The 23940-nt window shown below is 46.9% G+C and overlaps 1 protein-coding gene across 4 annotated transcripts in view; it reads left to right on the forward strand.

Moving 5' to 3' along the window:
• PRR14L (proline rich 14 like) overlaps positions 1 to 23510 on the forward strand; it is a 40717-nt gene extending 17207 nt beyond the window's left edge. For all 4 annotated transcript variants that reach the window (XM_043435791.1, XM_043435785.1, XM_043435808.1 and 1 more), the window contains 6 exons: positions 2280 to 7392; positions 8255 to 8326; positions 8921 to 9092; positions 9634 to 9740; positions 16623 to 16694; positions 19312 to 23510. In XM_043435791.1, the coding sequence (XP_043291726.1) occupies positions 2280 to 7392; positions 8255 to 8326; positions 8921 to 9092; positions 9634 to 9740; positions 16623 to 16694; positions 19312 to 19591 (5816 nt within the window). In that variant the 3' untranslated portion in view covers positions 19592 to 23510. The remainder of the gene's footprint in view (positions 1 to 2279; positions 7393 to 8254; positions 8327 to 8920; positions 9093 to 9633; positions 9741 to 16622; positions 16695 to 19311) is intronic.
• Positions 23511 to 23940: the final 430 nt, after the last annotated feature.

The raw sequence follows: 23940 nt of genomic DNA on the forward strand, positions 1-23940 counted from the left end.
CAAGAGACTCAGGTTTGATCCCTGGGTTGGGAAGATCCCCTGGGGAAGGGAATGGCAAACTGCTCCAGTCTTCTTGCCTGGAGAACCCCATGGACAGAGGAGCCTGATGGGCTATAGTCCATGCGGTCTCAAAGAGAAACTGCTCCAGTCTTCTTGCCTGGAGAATCCCATGGACAGAGGAGCCTGATGGGCTATAGTCCACGCGGTCTCAAAGAGTCAGACATGACTGAGCACATACACATATTTGCTCCTCAAAACAATGGTAGGATATGGGCATCGGAGATACTGCCTTCATTGTGATTGATCTTTTGATTGATTAAGGAAGAAACTGAGGCCTAAAAGTGCTGAGCCATGATTCTGTGTGTATCTATTATATAATTAAGATTAACTATGTAGAATAATTGGAGCTGCAAAAAAAAAAAATACAGCAAATATGTTTAATCACGTGAACCTTTTGTTACTGTGGAACAGTATCAGATTTGATGATGCTTCTTGGCAGCCTGGATAGAAAAGAGGGTGCAGACCATCCCTGTGAGAAAGGACATTTGTCCCAGTTCATCCTCCTGCTTCCTGCTGATGGAGGTTCTCTCTGTGGCTCAAATTCCTCGCTGTCCTGTGGAGAGTAAAGCTCTGAAGCTGAGGATGGTCATTATCTTCCTGTAATTCACATTTTGGAGGAGTGGGAAGTTGAAAAATGAGCCAGTACCACACCCATTTAAAAGGCAACCAGGAAGCAGTCTAGACATGTGGGGCACTGAATTTTTTTTTCTTTTTAATTAAGGTACAGCTTATATACAGTGGAATTCACTCGTGTGTGTGTGTGTGTGTGTGGACACAAACCATGCAGTTGTGTGATCACAGCTGTACTGACACAATAAAAAAAGGGAACATTTCCATCTTGCAGTCTCCTTATCCTCCTCTCCGACCCCTCCAGTCCGTTTTCTTTGTTCGAGATTGTATGTTGGCTGTTAATGTGTCCATTGCATTTTCATATGAGTTTTAGGATGTCTGTCAATTTCTGCAAACGTAAGCACCATTTAAACAGTTATCACATGACCACAAATCCAGGATGTTCAGCCAAGTCATGAAACTCCTATGCTGCTTAAACCTCACAGAACACATTTCACCCTCCAGTGTACCTAACTTGTAACAGCTTCCCTCACTTAATTCCTCATTCTGCTGACATCTGTAACATACCTACCCATCGCCAGGGTCACCATGGGGTGTTCAGTACAGAGTGAGCAGTAAGATCCAATAGCATTTGTTGACGTCACCTGACTGTAGTCATTTATCAGCTCCATAAATACTTCCTGAGTGCTGTTATGTACTGGTTATTATGCTAGACAACAGGGAGGTGGAGATACCAAAACAGAGGTGATCCTTCCCTTTGTGGAACTTACGTTCTAGTGGGAACTAGATCTGTAGGTTAATTTGCATCTTGCTTTGTCTGCACAGTGCAGGCGTCCTGTTACATGCATGCAGCATATGTACAAGCATATACACATGTTTACCTCTAAGTGAACAGCTTTGGGAGAGGGACAAAAAGTCTTTTGTAGATTAACAGTTTGGGGGAACTTCTTTATACTGCATCCTGTGCCTAGAATTTCAGAGAAGTTCTGGGCAGTAAAACTCCTTCGTAAGTTACATTTACATCTTAGGTATTTTGTGTGTGTGTGTTTTAATGTTTCATAATGAAAAATTTCTCACTCACTCAGAAGTGGAAAGGAGAAAATACTAAACCCCTGTGAACCTATCTCTCACCTTCAATTATTACCAATTCATGACCAACCCTGTAGGGAGGCAAGCCTTGCAAGTAATTGGGTTCAAGACTGATACTCCACTTTCAGATTAATCTCTTTTACTTAAGGCTTTATGTGTTACTATTCTTTTTCAAAGATAATTTTATTTATTATTTATTCAAGTATTATGGTCATTTCGTAACATAAGCTGTTTTAATGTGAGTCTGCTTTATAAATGCTTTAGAATGGAAGCTCCCTAAGACTGAATTAAGCATATATCTCCCCATTATCATCATTTGTCCAGCTAGGTCAGTGCATTTAAGTAAGTAACATATTTAAAGAAAGGATTTGTTCAGAATAACCTGTTTCTTTCAGGTACTCTTTTGGCTCTCTGTCATATTTTGCAAAGAAGAACAAAGCCAATGGTACTGTAGCACTAACTTTGCAATTCTCTTTTGGAGTTGTTTTTGTTGCGTGATTAAATTTATGAAGGTAGAGCAAATGATTACACATTAATTCAGATTTATTTCTCTTGCACAGAAGAAAATGTACAAATCACAGCTGAAACTCTTCTGACATCTACTGAGGAAGTCCAAGTTATGAAGGTCCATGGAACTAAGGCGGACGATAACGAAGGACTCGAGAATGGCCGTGTGAGTCAGGGTCTCTCGGCTCGGTGCCGTGGACACTCAGAGACAGACAAAATCATGACCAGTGCTGAGGTTTCAGAGTCCAGCACCTTAGTTTCCCTAGAGCCTTTAAATATTGTGGACCCTGGACTAACAGAAGCAACTCCTAAAGAAAAGGAATGTGAAGAAATAAGAACTTATCCTTCTTGGTTGTCATTGTTACCAGGGAACAGTGCCATTTCCAAAGCGGACAGCAGGGAGGAAGAGTTACGTAAATTAAACCTTGTCTGTGAAGCCGACGACAATCACCAACAGGTCCCTGGCCACCATAGTGAGAGACACAGTTCTGCATGTGACAGTCTCAAAGCCACGAGAAAGGTGGTTCTAACAGAACCCTCAGAAGAAAATTCTAAAGTTTCCCATTTCACATCAGGTTTATCTGGTCCAGGATCCAGAACAACGTCCTCAGAAAAGTGTGGTCTTGAAGGTGATGGCTTGCCAAAGGGATCCGCTGAAAAGACGCACAATTCCTGTTTGGATGGGAATGGTCAAAGCCAGAACTTGTCTTCTAGAGAAGAACACAAACAGCCTTTGAATCCCAGGAGTGAAAGAGAACTCTTCCTTGTTAACGCCAGGCAACCAGGAGAGGATGGTAGTCGTCACTGTTCTGGAAAAAAAGAGACTACTGTCTTCCCCAAAGAAAATGCCCATGATCACTACTGCCCTCGAGGCAGTTCCCATATAGGCTGCTCCAGTTCCTTCATGCCCAATTCTTTTACTCAAGCCGTGGAAGGAGTGCTTGAAAAAAATGATTTGAAAATCACTTTAGACGTTCATGGTAGCTTGGCAAATGATGAGGACCACAGAGGAACTTTTGCTGAAATGAGCCATCCAGGCACAGACTCTGAAGGGAGTCATTTTCCCTCCTCAGTGCAGATTGAAGAACCAGAACAGACAACCACTCTAGAGCCCAGTGTGCTGACTGAGAAGACTCACAGTAGAGACTGTGAGTCCTTAGTCCGTACCCAGAGAAATCTAGAAGGCAGACCCCAGTTAAATGAAGCCTCGCCTAACGGATTTTTAATTGAAGGGAAATCCCTTGTGAGTTTAACACCAGAGGACCAGATCAATTCTATAACTGAGATGTCTAAGCTCAAGAAAGACATTACTCCGTTACCACCATCCCTAGAACTTGATGACAGGCCTGAATCAGAAATAGCCATACAAAACGCCCAGGACCACGGTCCACATTTAGGTAAACAGAGCACCTCCTGGGAGGTGGATAAATTTGCTCATGACAACAAACTGGTTGTAAACAAAACAGGAAGTGAATGTGTTTTAAATCAAGTGTCCCTTAATTCTCAAACCCACACAAAGTTGCCAACCAACAAAGAGATGCCTGTAGCAGCAAGCAGGGGTTCCCGACAGGGCCAGCGCCCTCCGTCAGAGGATGGCACAGGTGTCGCTGCCGGAACCCACCCCGTTCCCATGAAAACAAAGACGAAAGACATCTCTCGACCAAGTGACGGATCCCGTGGTGCCTCTTCAAACAGTTCCACCTTAAACAGCAGACTAGAAAGAGAGACCGAAGCAGCCAATTCGGGAGCAGGTAGTCTGCATTCTGGACTCCTCTCAAATAAGAACGAAGTGGCAGCCTTGCCTGTAGAGGTCTCTGTCCGGGAACGTCAGAGTGTTCCGTCTCGGGATCTCTCTAGCTGCCCTTGTGTGAGGAAAAACGTCCCAGAGGAGAGCAGGTGTCCTGCCCATGCTGCCCTGGAGCCCAGCAGAACTACCCTGAGCATCGAAAACTGTCTGTTATCCAAGTATGAAGATACCTTTCAGCATATCCATCACCACCCCCAAGGGAGCGACAGCTCTGTGGAAAGCTGCAGCTGTAGAAAGAATTGTGCATCGGAGGAAAGTGAGCCAGGTGAGGGAGACACTGAAGACAGCCTTCCCAGAGGTGAGGCCAGAGATGAAACGATGGCAGGCACATTAAACAGTGAAGCTCCAGACCAAACCACCCAACCAAGCAAGGAAGGGCCAGAAGAAAAAGAACAGGACACACCCAAAGACACTGTGTTCTGTCGATGTGACGTTTCTGATCGCGTCGCACAAGAATTCAACCAACCCACAAACATTCCAAGTCCTGAAAAATTGTTTGGTCAGTGTCCTCCCATGTTCTCTGGTGTTAAGAATGTGAACCAAGCAACTGAAACTCCTAAGCAGAAGGCAGATGATGCCGTCAGCTCCCAGGGTGACCCAGGCAGACCCAGTGAATGCAGAGGTGAAGGTAACCCAGCTAAGGAGACACTTGGCCGTGACCAGCGAGAGTCGCCCACAGAGCCTGACAGAGAGGCGAGCCACAGCCTGAAGGCTCTACCTGTTGGTTCAGGCAGTAACAGCTCAACATCTGGCAGGAGCCCCACAAAAGGGGGCTGTGGGAGGATTTCTGATTGTGAGGAGCCCACAGATGGGACAGCAGACATGGTCTCCACAGGCGGTAGTGATGAGCCCTCAGAAGGCATTCTGGAAGGAAGGCTTTCTGGTACTCTGACTGGGGGTGCAAGGCACGCCAGGGCGATGTTGCCGGAAGCCTCAGGGAGTACGGTGTCCCAGAGGGGAGCACCTGTCGCTGCTTTTGTAGGAATGATTGGCCAGGATTCGGATTTCCAACATGCTGCTTCCTCTGCATCAGACTCTCTCAATATTAAAAAATCGTGTGAAGAGAAGGTATGCAGACCCATAGAAGACTGTGAAATGGAAGTGTGTCCAGACCCTTGTGTGCCTGACGTAGGGTCTATTGCAGATCATGAACCAGATGTAAGAGTATTGGGTAAAATAAATATGTCTTTCAATTATGTTCATCATGAAGAGCAAGTTAAAGAAGCATCTCTGAGAGAAACACAAGGAACAATTGAAGGATCAAGACTCGAAGTAAACCTTGAGCAAGACAAGGAAAATACCATTGGAATTTCTTCAGTAGAGTTAACATCTTCTGGACACCAGGGTGTAGACTCTGTACCCTCAAGAAGCCTGAAATCCATCGAGATAATGCCTTTGCACCCACTGTGTGAAAAAAAATCAGAAACAATTATTAATAGTGAAGAAACTGACCCCCCAAACCTTTTTAAGCCAATAGACGGTGAAATGCCTTGTGAGAATAAGAACAACACAGTCCTGCCTGAGATGGAGGGAGGAGCAGCGAGGAGTGAGAGTGATCCTAGCAAAGAAGGCAGCACAGCCCTCAGGGCGGAAGGCTCGCCTTTGACGCTAGATGCGGAAACTAAAGTGAAAGGAGAGCAGGCTGCAGAGCAGCAGAGGGGGCCATGGGGTCAGCCTCCTGCCGGGCAGGAGTCGGAAGAGATGGCAATCAGGGAAGGTGGTCTTGCTGATAACCCGAGCCAGGTCTCTCAGACCCACCTTAAAGCTCCGAGGATGCGGGGTGACTCAGAGAAACGACCAAGCCAGAAGGTTCTGAGCCACAAGGAAGAGGAGCAGGTACGTCAAAAAGAAGCACACACAGTACTGGAACAATGCCCAGCATCTCATCCGTTGTCGGATGAGGTGCAGGAGGGTGGCGACGATGAGCCCGCCTCAGAGACGGGAGTCACCTCAGCAAAGCCGGCCACGGGCACCTCTGCCGTGGGGTCTCAGAAGCCCACAGGCCTGACGGAGGAAGGCTCGTGTCACCCCCCAAGAAAGGACACGGAGTCATGCATGTGCCCCGGTCCCCGCACTGCCCCTCGGAGGGCTCGAGACCCCTGCTCCGCCCGGCGTGAGGCCTTCCACGGTGCCTTTGGGAACACTTCTCACCGGAAGGGGGCGCTGCCCTTAAAGAAGCAGCCCCCCCGAACCTGCAAGAAAGTTTCCTGCCAGGAGCTGGTCTCCGTGGGGAGGAAAATGAGTAGAATCGCACGTTCTGCTTTCCTAAAGAGCTCCTCTGAGACCATCCCCACGAAAGCACACAGAGTTCTCAGTTCCCGTGCCATGTCTCTACCTGTGCGCCCAGAGCCCGAAACAGCCCCTGCCAGAAGCCTTGTGAGCCATGTACCAAAGCCGAAGGCCGCCCCAGGCCTGCCCTCGGGGGGCCTGAATGTGCGGATGCCTACCAAAGAATTGGCCTTACTCAGCAAGCTATCCATCCTCGCCTCCAGACTGGCCCCCGCTGCCAGGACCCAGAAGCTGCGGTCTCGGCGGTGCTCCTCGGACCTTCTCCCTGTGGCTAAAAGCTACAAGCAGCTCCGATACCGGAGGCTCCTGGACGGCTTCTCCCGCAGCACAACGCAGCTGAACCCATGTCTGGCAGCTGGTGACTGGGACAGGAGGCCTAATAGTAAACCCCTGATGCTTTATTCGCTCGAAACTGTCAAAATGAGCTTCATAGATCTGAGCGACAAGATGCCATCGCTGCTGTTCGGTTCCGAAACCTTCCCGGTGTCCTTCCATGTGAAGCTGGGCCCTGAGTGCGTGGCTGAGTCCCCCAGGACTTTCCCTGAGCACTGTGCGCCTGCGAGACTCGCCTTAGGAGAGGCCCGCTGGGGCCGTTCTCCACCTCCCAAGTGGACCTTCTCCTTCTTCCTGGCCCATGGCTGCCCTGGAGTGGCCACGTTCAGGGAAGACCCCGGCCTCCACGACCAGGCAGGCGCCCAGCCTCCAGTTCCCCTCCAGGACCGCAGGGCCACTGCCCTAGTCCAGAGCAGGGGGGCCTGTTCCATCCTTGGCCTCCACACGCTCCTAGCGCTCTGCTCCCCGGGATGCTACCGGATCTGGACGAAGAAACGGAGCTGTGCCAGCCACACGCCTGCCATGCAGAGGCTCTTCATGACCCAGTTAACACAGGGCCTCAAAGGGCTGCGGTCTCCTGCCTCCATAGCTGACAAGGTCTTCTGTTCTCTGCCCTACTCGGTGGGCCGGGTGCTATCCATCTGGAGCCAGCATGGGCCTTCCGCCTGCCCCTTGGAGATCTCCGCCCTTCCACCCTCTCACAGCAAGCGGCAGTCACCTCTGGGCGTCATGAGCAGGTAAACTCCATGCCCTGTCCTTTGCTTAAGTCCTGTGTTTGCATCCTCCCACTGGGGAGAGGGGAGGGCGCTCCTAAAGCTACAAGGCTCAGCGTCTGTGTCTGCATTGCCTGTTTATTGCCAGATCTCTGCTAAGAAAGTGCAGCAGTAATTCTGAAGTGCGGGCCCCTCGAATTTTCCGGAAGGATCTGGATTTCCTGCAGAACCCTTAATTTGGTACCTTCCTTCATTGTGTTGGTTTAATTCTACAAACCAGTAAATCTTAAATCTCTCCTTTTCTTCCCTTGGCCTCTTCTTGCCAAGAACAAATCGCACTGCATGTTAAAGACTGTAAGCGGTGACTTGTGACTTGTACCTATGATCTGTTCACAGGTGTTATACTCAGTGTTTGGCGTGTAAATGATACAGAAGTACTTTTTAAATTATTTATGCAGGCAAAACCCAATCTATTTATAAGCCTACCTCTCTTTCTTTCTGGAGCAGAGGAGCTTCAAAGATTGGCATGTACATGTTACAGCTATAGAATTCATAGACTTTTATGTGAACTGGGAAGGAGTTCTTGTGGTTTGACCACTGAGAACAGTTGAAAATAATTCCACCAATATCGTTTGCTTCTAATCTCTCTGCCTTTCCATTTAAGTCAGAACACAGCCCTCCTGTCAGCCCACCTCCATCCCAGTGATCGGCACGTACATGAAATTTCTGTGCCCTGGAGGCAGGTTTTTGTCTCCCTGGTAGATGGACGCTTCTCAGGTCTTCCTTGGGCTCTGACTGAGCATCCTTCCAAACCCACGGGTCCTCACAGCCTTTCCCACCATCCTGCCGCCCTAACCCGTCACTCTTTATTTTTGCTCCACTTCAGCCGCACCGTGTTACCGTCCATGCCTCTTCCGGGCCTGGAAGCTGCTTACAGTGTTGGCGGCAGTCACCTAAGGTGAGGGCTTGTGGAGGGAGGGAGACGTGGGGAGGGGGGGTACTCTAGCTGCCGTGGGTTGAGCCTGGTGCAATTCTGGCCTCTTGTTCTCCTTCTAAGCCTCATCTGCATCTCTCAGGAGCACAGGCAGAGGTTCAGCCTCAGGACTGTGTAACTAAAGTTGTGTGATCAGTTCCATTTACTGAAAAAAAGAAAAAAGTCAAATCAGGAGCCAGCTCATCGTACTGCAAGTCCCCTCAAGATGCCTGTCAGGCATTGAGCTGATTTCAGTGCCCGGATGCTATTGATCACATCCAAGCAGAATTCGTTTGTTCAGTTCCCTAAATGTCTTCTTCCTGCAAAAACTCCTTTCTTTTTTCATATTTTTTTCCTTATTCAAATCTGCATCTTCCAAGTTTCCTTATTCCACTCCAGGGAACTGGGTTGACCACATTCTTGTAGTTTATCACACATGCAGACACAGGCATGTCCAGAAGCAACATGGGGATAGCCTTATGGGAATGTCACTTAGCTCTTATCTGGATGTTAGGACGAAGGTGATGAAGGTGAACCTGTCCCACGTTTTCTTCTTTGTCTCTGTCTCTGTGGTTTCAGGCTAGAGCCTCCATTCCCTGCCTTGGTACCAAAGTCTCACCTGGTAACAGACTCAACTGTCGGCAAGCTCCTGTTCTCAGCCTCCGAGTTCCCGGTTCCTGGGTTTGACGAGCTGGATGGTGTGACGGCCGCCTGCCCCCGACCACAGGGCAGCCCTCCAGAACAGAAAGAGGTAAACTCAGTGCCGGTGGGTTCGGGCGGCAGAAGCTCCTCAGATCCCATGACAGGTGCAGACAGCCCCCCGGGTCTCCTTACTGCCACCTTTAGCTTCAGCCCAGTACCGGATGTCACCAGGACAGGGGCTTTTCCGTTGACCACCAAAGGGTGCCTGGGATCTGTTCATCCTCATTGCTCTCCAGACCCTTTTTTCTCAAGGACGCATTTAACAACATTCAGAGAATTGAAGCATAGAGCAGGAGGCTTCTCACATTCAGAGATGAGTGAATGATGCTGTGCTTCAGTTTCTCAGCATCCACTGTCTCCAACAGTTTTAAACTGTATTGATCATCTCAGTATCTGAACTGCATGCACAGTAACATGAAGGGGGCAGTTGCTGAAAATGCTGTTGGCAGGAGTGGTTGGGTGAAGCTTTGTCATAAAACTACTTCCTGAAGTCCCCTGTACACTGAGGAAGCAGTGTAGTGAGTGTCAACAAAGGGGCTCTGTGTATTTAGAATGACTTACAACCTTACTGTCTGTCTTCTTAAAAATAGGCTGAGCCAGAGAAGAGGCCGAAGAAAGTCTCACAGATTCGCATCCGGAAAACCATTCCTAAGCCAGACCCTAACCTCACACCCATGGGCCTTCCTCGACCCAAAAGGTGAGCGCCTTCTCTAACACACATGGATGCATTTTTCTGGAAATTGTTTAGTATAATATAATGGCCTTTTCAATGATCATATACTCTGAGCTTTTGTTATATCAATACTTCTAGGAATTTATCCAAAAGAATTTCACCAGTACTGTGGCCAGAGATTTGTGCGCAGGGTTCTGGGTCACTTCCTGAGTCTCTATGCCCGGTTCCTCTGTGTTTACAGTCCCAGGGCCTCCTCCAGGGGTGCTGGGAAGTCAGCACTGCCGTTGTCCCCAGGCTTAGGTGCCGGTGCCAGGGCTCAGTGGCTGAGAGACCCGTGTTAAGCCAGAACGTCTGTCCTGGCCCTGGTGGCTCCTGTCCCCACAGGTCTCACCCAACCCCACAGCCCAGACTCATGACATTCTACACACAGAACTGGAATGCGACCCACAGGTTATGAGAGCAGTCTTTTTGTTGTTGTTTTTTAAGAAAATGCTAGATCCATGTTATGGTAGAGTATAGCCTTTAAAATTTTGGATTCTAAAGATTTCTGTGACAGAGATGATTGCTCATCCCTAAAGAGTGAAGTGGAAAGAAAACGATTACTAAATTATGTATTGGGCATGATTCCAGATTGTATATTTGACATGATTCGAGTTTGGAGATGATGTGTATTACACAGATGGGCTTCCCAGGTGGCGCTAGTGGTAAAGAATCCATCTGCTAATGCAGGAGACGCAAGAGACCTGGGTTTGATGCCTGGGTCAGGACGATCCCATGGAGAAGGGAATGGCAACCCACTCCAGTGTTCTTGCCTGTAAAATTCCGTGGACGGAGGAGCCTGGTGGGCTGCAATACTTGGGGTCACAGAGTGGACACCCCATGTGCATGTGCACGCACGCACACACAGTGAAGATACACACATTGTTACAAGATACCTAGTTAACGTTTCCTTTGTGATGGATTTCACTCATTCATTTCTCATTGGCAAATGGAAGCCTGTGTCCCTTGACTAACCCAGAGTAAGTTATTTCACCCTCCTGAACGTCAAGGACTTACCTGTAGAAAGTAAATAAGAATTCCCAATATTTAAAATTGTTGTACAGTCCAGTTGAGAAAAAAAGTTATCTATTTTATTGCTTCACACAGCACAGATGTGACAGTTAACTGTTCCTATGATTGACATTCCACTTTTCCCACTTGGTTTTATCTTAACGTGTTGTGTCCTACAGTTCTTTTATTGATCATCCTACGATGTCTTTTCAAGAGAAATTTTTAAAGTATTTCAGATATCCTGTGTTGAGTACTACTTTTTACTAGAATAAAATAGGGTTCAGAAACATGGTATTCTACCTTGAATTTTTTGGTAGATATAAGTTCTAGAAAACCTTATTCACCTTATTCAGATAAGTAGTGGGAGTGGAGAGAGTTTTAATGGAACAATGGCATTCAACCCTTTCAAGTTCTGTCAAGTAATATTAAAAAAATCTCAGTGATCTATCATCAAATTATATTTGATGGTTTATCACTTAATTTGTTTTTGAAAGCAAAGAATTGAAAAGTGCTGACTCCCTTGGGTTCTGTCACCCAGGCTTTGCAGGTAGGCAGTGTCTCGGGTTGTGGGATGTGACCCAGGAGGATCTGACCAGTGTCAGATGGCTAACAAATTACATGCTACTTTGGCACTTAGAGGTACTTTATTTAATCCTATATAATGAGTGAGGTTGAAAACTAAGATCTTCAATAAGTCTTTACCACCGACATTTTGATTAAGATGATTTTATTACTTCAAGTACACTTTTGTGTCTTGAAGATGCTGATTTAGTGCCTTAAACTTAGGGAAAATTTTTGACATGTAACTTAATTAGCAAAGGCATATTTTATTTTTCAAGCCCATCAGCCAGATCAATTCTTACTTCCTTACTTTTCTGTTTTCCAATTCAAATGTAGTCGTCCCTCAGTATCCTTGGGGAAGTAATCCATGGATGCCCAGGTCTCTTATATAAAATGACATAGTGCCACAAATACGGTCTCCCCTCTATGTCAAGGGCTATGAAACAATAAGTGTGTTAATATTCACATTCAAAAGAACCATACAGACCATTGAGAAATAAACTATGGAACACATCTTATAGATTTCTAAAAGTCATAAGACAGTTTAAATTTATAAGAATTTCCTGTTATTGAATTTATAATAAAGCAATGTGATTTGTAGCTAAAATAATTACGAAGAGAGGAGTACATAAGAAAGCATGATATTGCTTCAGTACATGTGTGCACATGCACCAATCAAACTGTGATTAGACTTTTAGGAATAATTAATTGTGGGGAGAAAGATCCATTAATTAATATAAAATCTCATGATCGCTTCAATGTAGGGTACAAGTGTATCACTGCAAACCGATTGTCATGGCAGCTCATCATATAATTTTTGTTGTTAACAGGAAGTAGAAGTTGTATTTTATAAGATGAAGATTGAATAATTGACTTAAATGTTTCTGTATAAGATGTGATTAAAGTTCTTCTGAGTTTTAAATACTTTATCTTCAAAAGTTTGATAGTCCTAGTAAACATTTCACTTTTTTTTTTAAAAGAAGAATCAACAGCTTTTCTAAGTGGTAACAGACTGAGTGTTGAGAATAGTTTGAAAAAGACATTGTGTACAGTTATGCTATTTTTGGTGTTTGAAGCTCTCCTTCTTAAATAGGCGTTGTCTGATGATAGTCAGGAGGTGAATGAATGAAACAAAGTCCCTCTGAGAGCTCCATTCCACACTGAATCTGAAATCCAGATATCCTTATACCAAGTCAAGTCTCCAATAAACCCACTTCATGGAACCTTGTGTGAAGTGGGGAGAGACACCTCCAAGACAAGTTTACGGTGACTTCATTAATCTGTAAAGAGGGGTTGGTGAGATCATTGATTTGATTCCAATACTAAGGTAGAATTCAGGGTGGGTGGGGCTATTCAGAAAGAATTTATGGGAAGTTACGCATGAGCGTACAGACACTTCTAGATGAGTCATGAGCAGGAGGTTAGAGTTCAGGAGGTTGCTTACACTGGAGGTGAGTGCCCGTGTGCTGTCTTGAAAGTCTTCCAGCATGCTGGTATGAGGACCCATGGTCTAGCAGAGCCTTAGGGGTTTTACCTTAGTATCACATATCAGTCTGAGTCCATTCAGGAGATGGAAACCACATGGTATGTTAAACAGGGCAAGTTTAATATTAAAGTGTTAAACTATTAATATAACAGAAGAGTAACCATAAAGGTGTGCAGAGAGTTTTCTCTAGTTGCAGGGAGCTACTCTTGGTTGCAGAGGGCAGGCTTCTCAGTGCACTGGCTTTTCTGCTTGTGGAGCACGAGCTTTGGGGCGCTTGGGCTTCAGGAGTTGCGGCACGTGGGCTCAGTAGTTGCAACACATCGGCTTAGTTGCTCTGCGCCATGTAGGATCTTCCCGGACCAGGGATCGAACCTGTGCCTCTTGCATTGGCAAGCGATTCTTTATTACTGAGCCACCAGGGAAGCGCCCCGTACAGAGAATTCTGAAGGGCATCTTAGGGCCCTCCCTGCAACTGGAGTCTGACTTTGTTGCAGGAGATATGGTTGCAGCCATCAGATGGTGGGTTGCTAACACTGGAGCTGGATGAGCGGGAAACAGCAGCAGCCGTACGGGGCATGAGATGAGGCTGGAGGGCTGCACCCAGGCTGTTGGGGTGCTGCTGCAGTTGCATGGCCTGCAGTGGGGGGTGTTTGCTCCAGGGGAGTCACAGGAAGTGACCCCCAGGAAGCTGGGGTCCCACCGTGGGCTTCTGTCCCTGAATGCCTTGTCTGTGTGTGGTAGTCACCAAACGTGCTGCAGGGGTCCTCGGGGGCTACACTCTGGCTGTTCAGGTAGTGCTGAGCCCCTCCAAGTGTCCCCATCTGACTTCACCCCAGACCCCAATACACAGACACCCACGATGGACCATGTGGCAGAAGCAAGGAAAAAAGCTCACTTCCTCTTCCAGTGCTCCTCTAGTGCCTTCTTTTGCCAAAGTCCAGCACTGTACTCACTGTGGAAAAGAAATGTGCAAGGAGGCCAAGATTCCATTGTCACAGAGCAGGTACTGAGAGCACATTCTGAGCTGAGAAGCAGTAATTTAGTAACTGGTACATTCCAGTAAACAAAATTTAAAGCAAATACACTTGACCAAGCTCTGTAGTTTCAGGAAGAGATGTGAATGAACGGAAAGCCATGTATTTAATGTAGGTACAGAACTAAAGCAAGAATAGCCTGGAAAATTCAGCAAACACGTGAAATAAAAGAGTACTATTCTTGGGACTTCCTTGGTGATCCAGTGGTAAAGAATCTGCTGCCAATGCTTGGGACATGGGTTCGATCTCTGGTCCAGGAAGATTCTACTTACTGTGGAGCAACTAAGCCTGAAAAATGCAACTGCTGAAGCTCGCATACCCTACAGCCTGCATACCACAGCTACTAAGCATGAGTACCTGGAGCCTGTGCTCTGCAATGAGAAGCCACTGAAATGAGAAGCCCGTGCAGCACAGCAGAGAGTAGCCCTCGCTCGCTGCAACTGGAGAACGCCCAAGCAAGACCCAGCCCAGCCAAAAATAAGTAAATTGAAACAAAAAGAATGTAGTCTTAAGAGATCTTATAATATATTGTAAAATATCAGCAATTAACATGATGCCAGGACTTCCCTGGTAGCACAGTGGATAAGAGTCTGCCTGCTAACACAGGGGTCATGGATTCAATCTCTGATCCAGGAAGATCCCACATAGTGCGGAGCAGCTAAGCCCATTTGCCACAGCTACTGAGCCCACGCTTTAGAGCCTGCAAGCCATAACTACTGGAGCCCACGTGCCGTGGAGCCCATGCTCCACAAAAGAAGCCACCGCAACAAGAAGCCTGCACACTACAACGAAGAGTAGCCCCCACTCACTGCCGTTAGAGAAAGCCCAGTGCAGCAGCGAAGACCCAGCACAGCTAACGGTAAAGCGGTGTATATGGTAAAGAGTCCGCCTGCATGTTGATGTATAGCAGAAACCAACACAATATTGTAAAGCAATTATCCTTCAACTAAAAATAAATTTAAAAAAAAAGAATCTGCCTGCCAGTGTAGGAAATGTAAGGGACCAGGATTCAATCCTGGGTCAGAAAGATCCCCTGGAGTAGAAAATGGCAATACCCACTCCAGTGTTCTTGCCTGGAAAATTCCACAGAGGAGCCTGGTGGACTACAGTCCATGGGGTCACAAAAGAGTCGGATGTGACTGAGCGACTAAACACGTATATGTCAAAAAATAAATATGGCAGTGTGAAGAAGAACAAAATGATTTGATGCCACAGGATTAATATACAGGCTTGTAAAACAAAAACGGGAGTCCATAAATAGACACAAACACATAGAGAAATTCAATACGTAACAAAGGTGTCCCCTCAGATCAGTGATATAAAGATGGGCTGATCAGTAAAGTGCTACTGGGACAGCTGGGCAGTCATTCTAAGAATAATAAAGCTGGGTCTCTATCTTAGACCTTTCACCAGAATATATTTAAGTCTGATTTCATGTGAAATCAGACTTAAATATAAAAACAGAATACCTGAAGAAACCATAGGAAATGGTTAACTATAACAAAATTCAGAGTCACAAAATAAAAATCTGAATAATCTTTTTCATAAAAATCTATCTTTCCTGCTGGGGAAAAAAGAAAGAAACTATAAACAAAGACAGAACACAAACTCGTACATACAGGGGAATATTAGCCATAAAAAGGAACACATTTGAGTCAGTTCTGATGAGGTGGATGAACCTAGAGTCTGTCATACAGAGTGAAGTAAGTCAGAAAGAGAAAAACAAATATCGCATTTTAACACATATATATGGAATCTAGAAAGATTGTACTGATGAACCTATTTGCAGGGCAGCAGTGGAGACAAAGGCATAGAGAACAGACGACATGGCAGGGAGGAGAGTTCAGAGTTCCAAAGACAGAAAGGTAATCTTAAAAGAAGCCAGGAAACTTCGTAAATGTAGACACCAAAATCGTCAGATACTAGCAAACTGAATCCAGCAACATATTTGAAAAAATGATTGTACCCATGACCAAGTGGCTTTTATCCCAGGAATGCAAAGTTAGTTGAACATAGGAAATCAATCCATGTAGTATACCATATTAATAGAATAAAGGAGATTTAATTAACAGAATAAAGAGATAATATGGTTATCTCATTAGATGCATAATTACAAAATCAAAAGGCAGAATAGAACACTGCTAACGTATAAATTGGGACAGTATTGATTAGACTTAGAACTTCCAGGGACCTTGTGTTGTTTGAGAGAAGGGTAAAAATAAAATGTTAACTGTACTTCAGTTTCTAAGTTAAATATGCTAATCAAAATTCTTGCCAACCGCTACAAGAAAAGAAGATGTATAATTTTCAAGCCAGGATGGGAGGATAAAAAAGAGAGCAGTCCGTCAAAGAGAAGAAACATAGAAAAAGTAGGGAAAAAAAGAAGCTGTAAGCTAAGATAATAGGTAGAGATCCAGTTATATCCCTCCCAGTAAGTATAACTGAACTGAATCTCATAAAGTCTAAGATCAGCAGCATGAAAAGGAAGATCCAGGATTCATGGTTCACGTGAGACATACCGAGAACTCTTGGAAAGTAAACGACTGGAAAGGATAAAGTTGGGAAACCAATCCTGTTCCTCTTAGGAGACCATGAAGGGACTTCCCTGGTGGTCCAGTGGCTAAGACTCCAAGCTCTCAGTGCAGGGGGCCTGGGACTGATCCCTGGTCAGGGAGCTGGCTTCCACGTGCCACAACTAAGCAGCAGAGCCAAATAAATAAATCTGTCTTCTTAAAAGCGAGATCATGAAGAATTTATATTTCTTTCTCTTTTCAGGTTAAAGAAAAAAGAGTTTAGTTTAGAAGAAATATATACCAACAAGAATTATAAATCTCCTCCTGCAAACAGGTAGGTACACACAAGTAGGAAATAATAGATTGGGAGGGCTTCCGAAACGATCGACATAAATCTCCAGTCTTCATTATGGAAAGGGTTTTATGTTCAGTTCTTTAATACCGGATCTCAAAAATAACTAGTGTTCACTTGAGTTGGAGTCGGCAGTAGGACAGGAAAGAAATGTGTGTCAGATTGGGTATCCTCTTTTCGTTTGTACTTGCGTCTTCAAGACTAAGAATCATTGATCTTCAGATTTGACTCCATCCCCAAATACAGAAGGCATTTCACTTACTTGGCTTTGTTTGGGTCTAAATTCTGTTGAAATCATTGAACGTTTATTCCATTCCTGTGGTGTCTAGGATGAAGGAGGAGAGTTTTATCCTGTAAGATAGGATGAGCATTTGCTCTGAAGCCTTTGTCATATAATGCTATTCATTGCAGCATCGCTAAATATTGGATTGGCAAAAAAAGTTCTTTTAAATTTTTCCATATGATCTTGCAAACCTGCACAGACTTTATGGCCAACCCAATAATAGGAGAGGGTTGGAAACAACTTTAAAAATACCCATGACTAGAGTTCTGACTAAATTATGATCCATCCTGACTGTGGGTTACACCGCACAGCCGTTTAAAATGGGATCCCTGCATACCCAGCTGGGGCGCTCTTAAAGGTTATTGCTCGTCAGAGCGGCACAGTGCACAGGATAGCCTGTGGTCTGCTACCCCTTAAGTAAAGAGGAACCCAGACTGTTGGATGGATGGTGCAAACTACAGGCCAGGTTCAGCCAGCCGCCTGTTTTCTTTCTTTTTTTCCAGTCCTATGAGCTAAGAATGACCTCTTCTTTCAAAGGACTGTTTAAAAAATGAAAATAAATATGTAGCAGAGACCCAAGAGGCTCATCAGTTTTTAAAATGTTTGCTACCCAGCCCTTCACACAGCAGGGCTGACCTCTGCTGATGCATGCTTACCTGTGCACATCTGTACATTGAATGACTTTGGGAGGACACACGAAACACTCTTGCTAGTGGGGTGGGGTGTCTTACTTTTGTTCTTTACCATCCTGTCCAATTTCTGTTTCTTCACTATGTGCTTGTATTCAGTTCAGTTCAGTCGCTTAGTTGTGTCCGACTTTGTGACCGCATGGACCTCAGCACACCAGGCTTCCGTGTCCATCACCAACTCCTGGAGCTTGCTCAAACTCATATCCATTGAGTCAGTGATGCCATCCAACCATCTCATCCTCTGTCGTCCCCTTCTCCTCCTGCCTTCAATCTTTCCCAGCATCAGGGTCTTTTCCAATGAGTCAGCTCTTCGCATCAGGTGGCCAAAGTATTGGAGTTTCAGTTTCAGCATCAGTCCTTCCAATGAATATTCAGGGTTGATTTCCTTTAGGATTGACTGGTTTGATCTCCTTGTAGTCCGAGGGACTCTCAAGAGTCTTCTCCAACACCACAGTGCGGAAGCATCCGTTCTTCAGCATTTAGCCTTCTTTATGGTCCAACTCTGACATCCATACATGACTACTGGAATAACCATAGCTTTGACTAGATGGACCTTTGTCAGCAAAGTAATGTCTCTGCTTTTTAATATGCTGTCTATGTTTGTCATAGCTTCTCTCCAAGGACCAAGCGTCTTTTAATTTCATGGCTGCAGTCACCATCCGCAGTGATTTTGGAGCCCAAAAATACAAAGTCTGGCACTGTTTCCATTGTTTCCCCATCTATTTGCCCTGAAGTGATGGGACTGGATGTCATGATTTTAATTTTTTGAATATTGAATTTTAAGCCACCTTTTTCACTGTCCTGTTTCATCAAAAGGCTCTTTAGTTCTTCACTTTCTGCTGTAAGGGTGTCATCTGCATATCTGAGGTTATTGATATTTCTCCCGGCAATCTTGATTCCAGCTTGTGCTTCATGCAGCCTGCCTTTTTGCATGAGGTACTCTGCATATAAGTTAAATAAGCAGGGTGACAATATACAGCCTTGACGTACTCCTTTCACAATTTGGAACCAGTCTGTTGTTCCATGTTCAGTTCCAACTCTTGCTTCTTGACCTACATACAGATTTCTCAGGAGGCAGGTAAGGTGGTCTGGTATTCCCATCTCTTTCAGAATTTCCCAGTTTATTGTGATCCACACAGTTAAAGGCTTTGGCATAGTCAATAAAACAGAGGTAGATGTTTTTCTGGAATTCTCTTGCTCTTTCTGTGATTCAGAGGATGTTGGCAATTTGATCTCTGCCTTTTCAAAATGCAGCTTGAACATCTGGAAGTTCATGGTTCATGTACTGCTGAAGCCTGGCTTGGAGAATTTTGAGCTTTCCTTTGCTAGCGTGTGAGATGAGTGCAATTGTGCAGTAGTTTGAACACTCTTTGGCATTGCCTTTCTCTGGGATTGGAATGAAAACTGACCTTTTCCAGTCCTGTGGCCACTGTTGAGTTTTCCAAATTGCTAGTATTACATATTCAGAGTGCCTGTATTACATATTCATATTTGTCATAAAAAAATTAAAGCTGCAGGCCAGAGACAGGAGCTGAGTCAGGAGCAGTGAGCCTTCAGCATAGACGGGGAGGGTCGGTGGCCCCCCAGGTCTGCATGTCAGTGACCCTGTCTTGTACTTCACCTTTAGGTGTTTAGAGACCATTTTCGAGGAGCCTAAGGAACGAAACGGTACACTCATCTCCATCAGTCAACAGAAGAGGAAGCGAGTCCTGGAGTTTCAGGATTTCACAGTCCCTCGGAAGAGGCGTGCGCGCGGAAAGGTCAAGGTAGCGGGCAGCTTTACTCGGGCCCAGAAGGCGGCCCTGCAGAGCCGGGAGCTGGACGCGCTCTTGATACAGAAACTGATGGAACTGGAGACCTTCTTTGCCAAGGAAGAGGAGGAGCAGGAGCAGCCGTCCGGCTGCTGAGTGGTGATTCAGGTTGGGGGTCTTGGCTTCAGACTTTTCTTGGCCTCCTTGGAAGAGGTTGCCTGATTTTGCCCTCCCGCCTAAACCCCTCAGAGCGCAGGCTGTGGATTTTACCTCCTTCCGGGTGCAGCTTCTATAGGAGCTGGTGCAGGAGGGCCCTCTAGCTTGTACTGCTGAGCACTGAACCTCAGGAATGCTCCCTTTCTCTTGGAAATGGTCCCGGATGACGCCGGCCTCCTCGCCCCGCTCTCTGCCATCCATGGAGGGGCACACGGCACCCTTTCAACAACACTAGGTTTCAGCGACTCACAGCATTTGCACGTCCATGTGAAAGTCCCACATCGTTTACGGTGGTGCTAGACCAAGATCATTCAGACATGTGGCCTAGGGAGAGAGACCTGGCGTCCTGTCCCATGAGGTCTCACTGGCTCACTTCAGTAGTTGAGGAAAGATGAGCTGTTGTGTTTTCTAATCCTTTGAGTCCGTCTGTCCAGAACCAGGAGAGAGAGAGAGAGAGAGTGTGTGTGTGTGTGTGGCTTTTCCCTATTGTCTTCTCCCCTCTGTGACTGTGGGTCACTAGTGCCAGAGGAGCCCGTCCAGGGCCCATTTGAAGTAAGTTGCACTTTTTAATGTTGTGGTGTTGATTATTTTCATTTGTTTTATTTCCCTCTTTTTTTTTTTTTTAAATTTTTGCTGCATGTTTCGAGCCTTTAAATGTGATTTTAAAACTAATTTTTTAAGACATCAAGAAGAAAGACAATACACATCTCCAGAACACACGACAGGCATTTGTCCCGGTTTGTCGGTGGGTAGCCAAGAGCCTTTCCCCATCAATGCGTTCTGGCAGCCTCTTCCCCACATGCAACTCGAGGCATGACTATTGTCTCATCTGGGTTCTCATTCTTGCCCACTAAACTAGATGTATTTATCGTAATGATGAAAGTAAGAGCAGGTTTCTCTCCCGGTCATTTAACAAGTCGGAAGGTTGGGTGTGGTCTCAGTGGGTTTCATCTGAAGTGGTGTCCGTGACAGAGGTCCACAGCGGCCCTGGTGGTGACAAACGCCAACCCAGAGTGTCCACAGCTGCCAATCCTGCGGGAGGAGGGGTCAGCCGAGGTCATGAAGTTCTCGGGCAGCCCCCTCAGAGGGCACCTCGCTGTCCTCTGGGCCCCTGCGTCAGTCCTACTGGAAGTCTGGAGGCATGTTGGGCAGGTCTCTCAGCTGCTGTGTGTGCACCTGAGGGAGTCTGTGGGCAGGGGAGCAGGGGCTGCTGCGTGCGGCCCCCGGCCCAGAGGTTTCATTCCTTCCCCACATCAGGCCTGTGTGCCCTCACCTGCTTCCCCTCTTCCCCTTCCCTTGTGTTTTATCTTGTTTTTTCATCTCTGTCTCTGAAACCAAGAGTGCAGAGAATTAACATTCCGTGGCTGGAGAGCAGGATACTAAAACCTCGCCTCAGGGCACTGGTCGCGCCTCCGTCCTCCTACGGGAGCAGCGCCGGCCAGCGGGACTGTCAGATCTCCAGGGGTGTTTCCGAGTCAGCCTGTGAGAGGAGTGAGTGGTCCCGTCCTGGTCCTGTCTCCTGGGCTCCTGTTGTCTCCCCGTGTGTCGGCGGCAGGGAGATGGAGTGGGGGGTGGGGGTCTCTGTGTGCCTTTCCTCTGCAGGCTGACAGTCTGTGCCACACTGGAGCAGAAAAACTGACAGTGTGAGAAAAGTGCCACGTCTGTCTCGTGGGCCCACTGCCTCAGGCAGAGCTTTCAGTAACCGAAGTACCCACCTGCTGACCCGCGGAGGCTTCTCAGGCCATGGCCACAGCGCGTCGGAGGAGAGCCAGGCATTCACACCGCTGTGGACGGTGCAGACCAGACGCTGCCCCGTGCATCCCCTTTGCTCAGACTGTAGACATGACCTGTGTGTTGCCTCAGTACCTCTCCCGTCCTGGGACAGGGTCCTCAGACACAAATGCTCCATCTTTTTGCTCAAGGGAGTAGGGATGAGTTTGTGCCCGCGTACGAGCATTTTTAGGGCGCTCCCGCTGGACAGACTCCCAGCTGTTCGCCAGCTCCGTCGTCAGTGGAGACGAGTCCACCATGTGGCAAACGTGGCAGACTGAAGTGCAGCTGCGGTTTCACCAGCGTCCTGGAGATCCAATTTCAAGTCTGCCCGTTGCAGGCGTGGCACCTGTCAGGGCTGGGAGCGAGGTTTGGAGCCTCAGTGTCTGGAGGGGAGGCATGGATGAGGTGGGACCCGGGTTCCTTCCTGTCCTGGGAGTGTAGGAAGTAGCTTCTCTGAGGCCAGCCTCCCCTTGTAATTTTTGGCCTGCCTCTGGCCGAGGCCCCGCCTCATTCCAAAGTTAAGAAGGGGCCCCCACTGCAGACTTGAAGTTGCTTGCCTGAAGTCCACGTCAGGCTTTAGCTGTGTCCAGCCGCACCTGTCTTAACGTCTAGCAGCTGCAGCACTGTCTGTGGTCCTAGAAGCTGTGCCACCTGCCACCAGTTGGCTGCTGGCGCCACCTGCCCAGAGCCTTGGGAGGTCTGGTTCTGCGCTGGGAGTTAGTAGCTTCCAAGGATGGGGACTTCCCACCCCACGAGATTTAGTGATTTTAATATGGGAAAGAGAGGAGAAATCTCAGGTCCAATCAGCAGTTCTGCCCGTCGGCTTTTCACTGACCCCTCAGCTATGGTTTTCTCCCTGTGTCGGTTTCTGGCAGTGTTGGCCGCCCTCCCCCTTTTCCTCCTGGTTTCCTTTGCAGCTTCCTTTCTCTATCAGTTTAAATGTACCTCATCACCCATTCAAGCAGATTATGTCCACTTTTTCTCACTCACCGTACTCTTAAGAGCTACAGCCAAGGAGCGTGCCGTGCAGAGATATGTAGCGTTTGCCTTACTTGGAGCCTGAAGAGCTCAGAAACTCATGCTGTGAATCTGGAGCTCAGCACTCCCCATGGAGCTGTGAAAATCAGACACTTTGTCACAATTTTGCCTGGAAGGGCCTTACTTTGGGCGCCAGAGCCGACCTGAGGTGGACTGCAGATCCCACCCTCTGGACTCGGTCCTCCCCCTGGGGAGCTGGCCCCCTGCCTGCAGGCCGAGGGCGGCACGGCGTGTGCAGGGCAGGGTCACCGACCCCGGCTCTCGCGGCTGGCGGGGCGCAGAGCCAGCCCTCGTCTCCAAGGCTGGGGTTTCATCTCACGGTGCACGCTGGGATCGGCAAAAGACCGACTTGTAGGCGGTGGTGCTTTCCCCCGTCCCTGGGGGCAGAGTATGCAGTCGGCGCTTTCCTTAATTCCCTTGGGTTCTGTGCGTGTCCCCGGACCCCAGTATCATGGAAAGGACCCCTGAGACACAACATCGTGGGTGGCTGTTCCCAAAGTCTGTAAGTGGTTGGCCAGAGGCTCGGAGCACCCTACCCTGGATTCGTGCGTGGGGAGGGCTCCTTGCTGTAACCAAACTTCCTGTATCAAAAGCTGGCCAGGAAGAAGGCTTCATTTTAGTAAAATCAAAGTGTGATACTATCACCTAGCCACACACTGAACAGCAGAGGCTATTTATTCTGATTGTGAAGCAAGGGTCCCCGCATAGTCTGCCCTCTAGCACCGTACCCTGTCAGATTGGACGCTTGTACATCGTGTGTCTTCACGAGCCCCTCTCTGGTGCTGAATTGGATTTTAATCCTTGGCGAGAGGCCTCAGCATCTCCTTGGGCGGGTCTGGGCCAGTAAATAGCCGCCTGAAGTGTTTATATAATTATCATGGTCAATAGTTCAGTGAAATTTGTACATTTTTGGTAACATTGGCACACACAATGCCCCTGCAGTTCCTTTTCTGTTTGGTAGTTTGTGACTAAAAATCCCACTGTTATGTGTGTTAATTTATGAAAATAAAGATTCTTTTTTTTTTTTTTGGAAAACCTTTCAAATAACTCTCAAGGCTGTTGTTCTTTTGGCTTCATAAGTTAAATTTTTACCTGTAATGAGGTTGCTGTTGTTTTTTAATAGACATTCCAAAGTTATATATATCACAACAAACATGTTCCCTCCGCAGTGGTGACCATTTTCTGAGGACTGCCCAATGCTCAGGACACGTGTAGAGTCCAACTTGTGGGTGGCCTTCTGAGCCAGTTGTGTAGCATTTTAAGTTTACTCGGGTGGTGAATCATTTTGAGGGCCATCTGTATCTGGAAACAGCTAAGACTCCCTGAGATTCGAGTCACACCCAATTAAGTTGGGTAGGGAAGCCGACCACACACAGTGTTTTAGGTGTGATTTTTGAATAGTGCTAGATTTGTCACATGGCTGGGAAATGAAAAAGCAGTAACAAATTCAGGTCAAAATAAACATCAAATATTAGCAA

This window comes from Cervus canadensis, chromosome 1, assembly GCF_019320065.1.
Source record: "Cervus canadensis isolate Bull #8, Minnesota chromosome 1, ASM1932006v1, whole genome shotgun sequence".
NCBI lineage: Eukaryota > Metazoa > Chordata > Mammalia > Artiodactyla > Cervidae > Cervus > Cervus canadensis.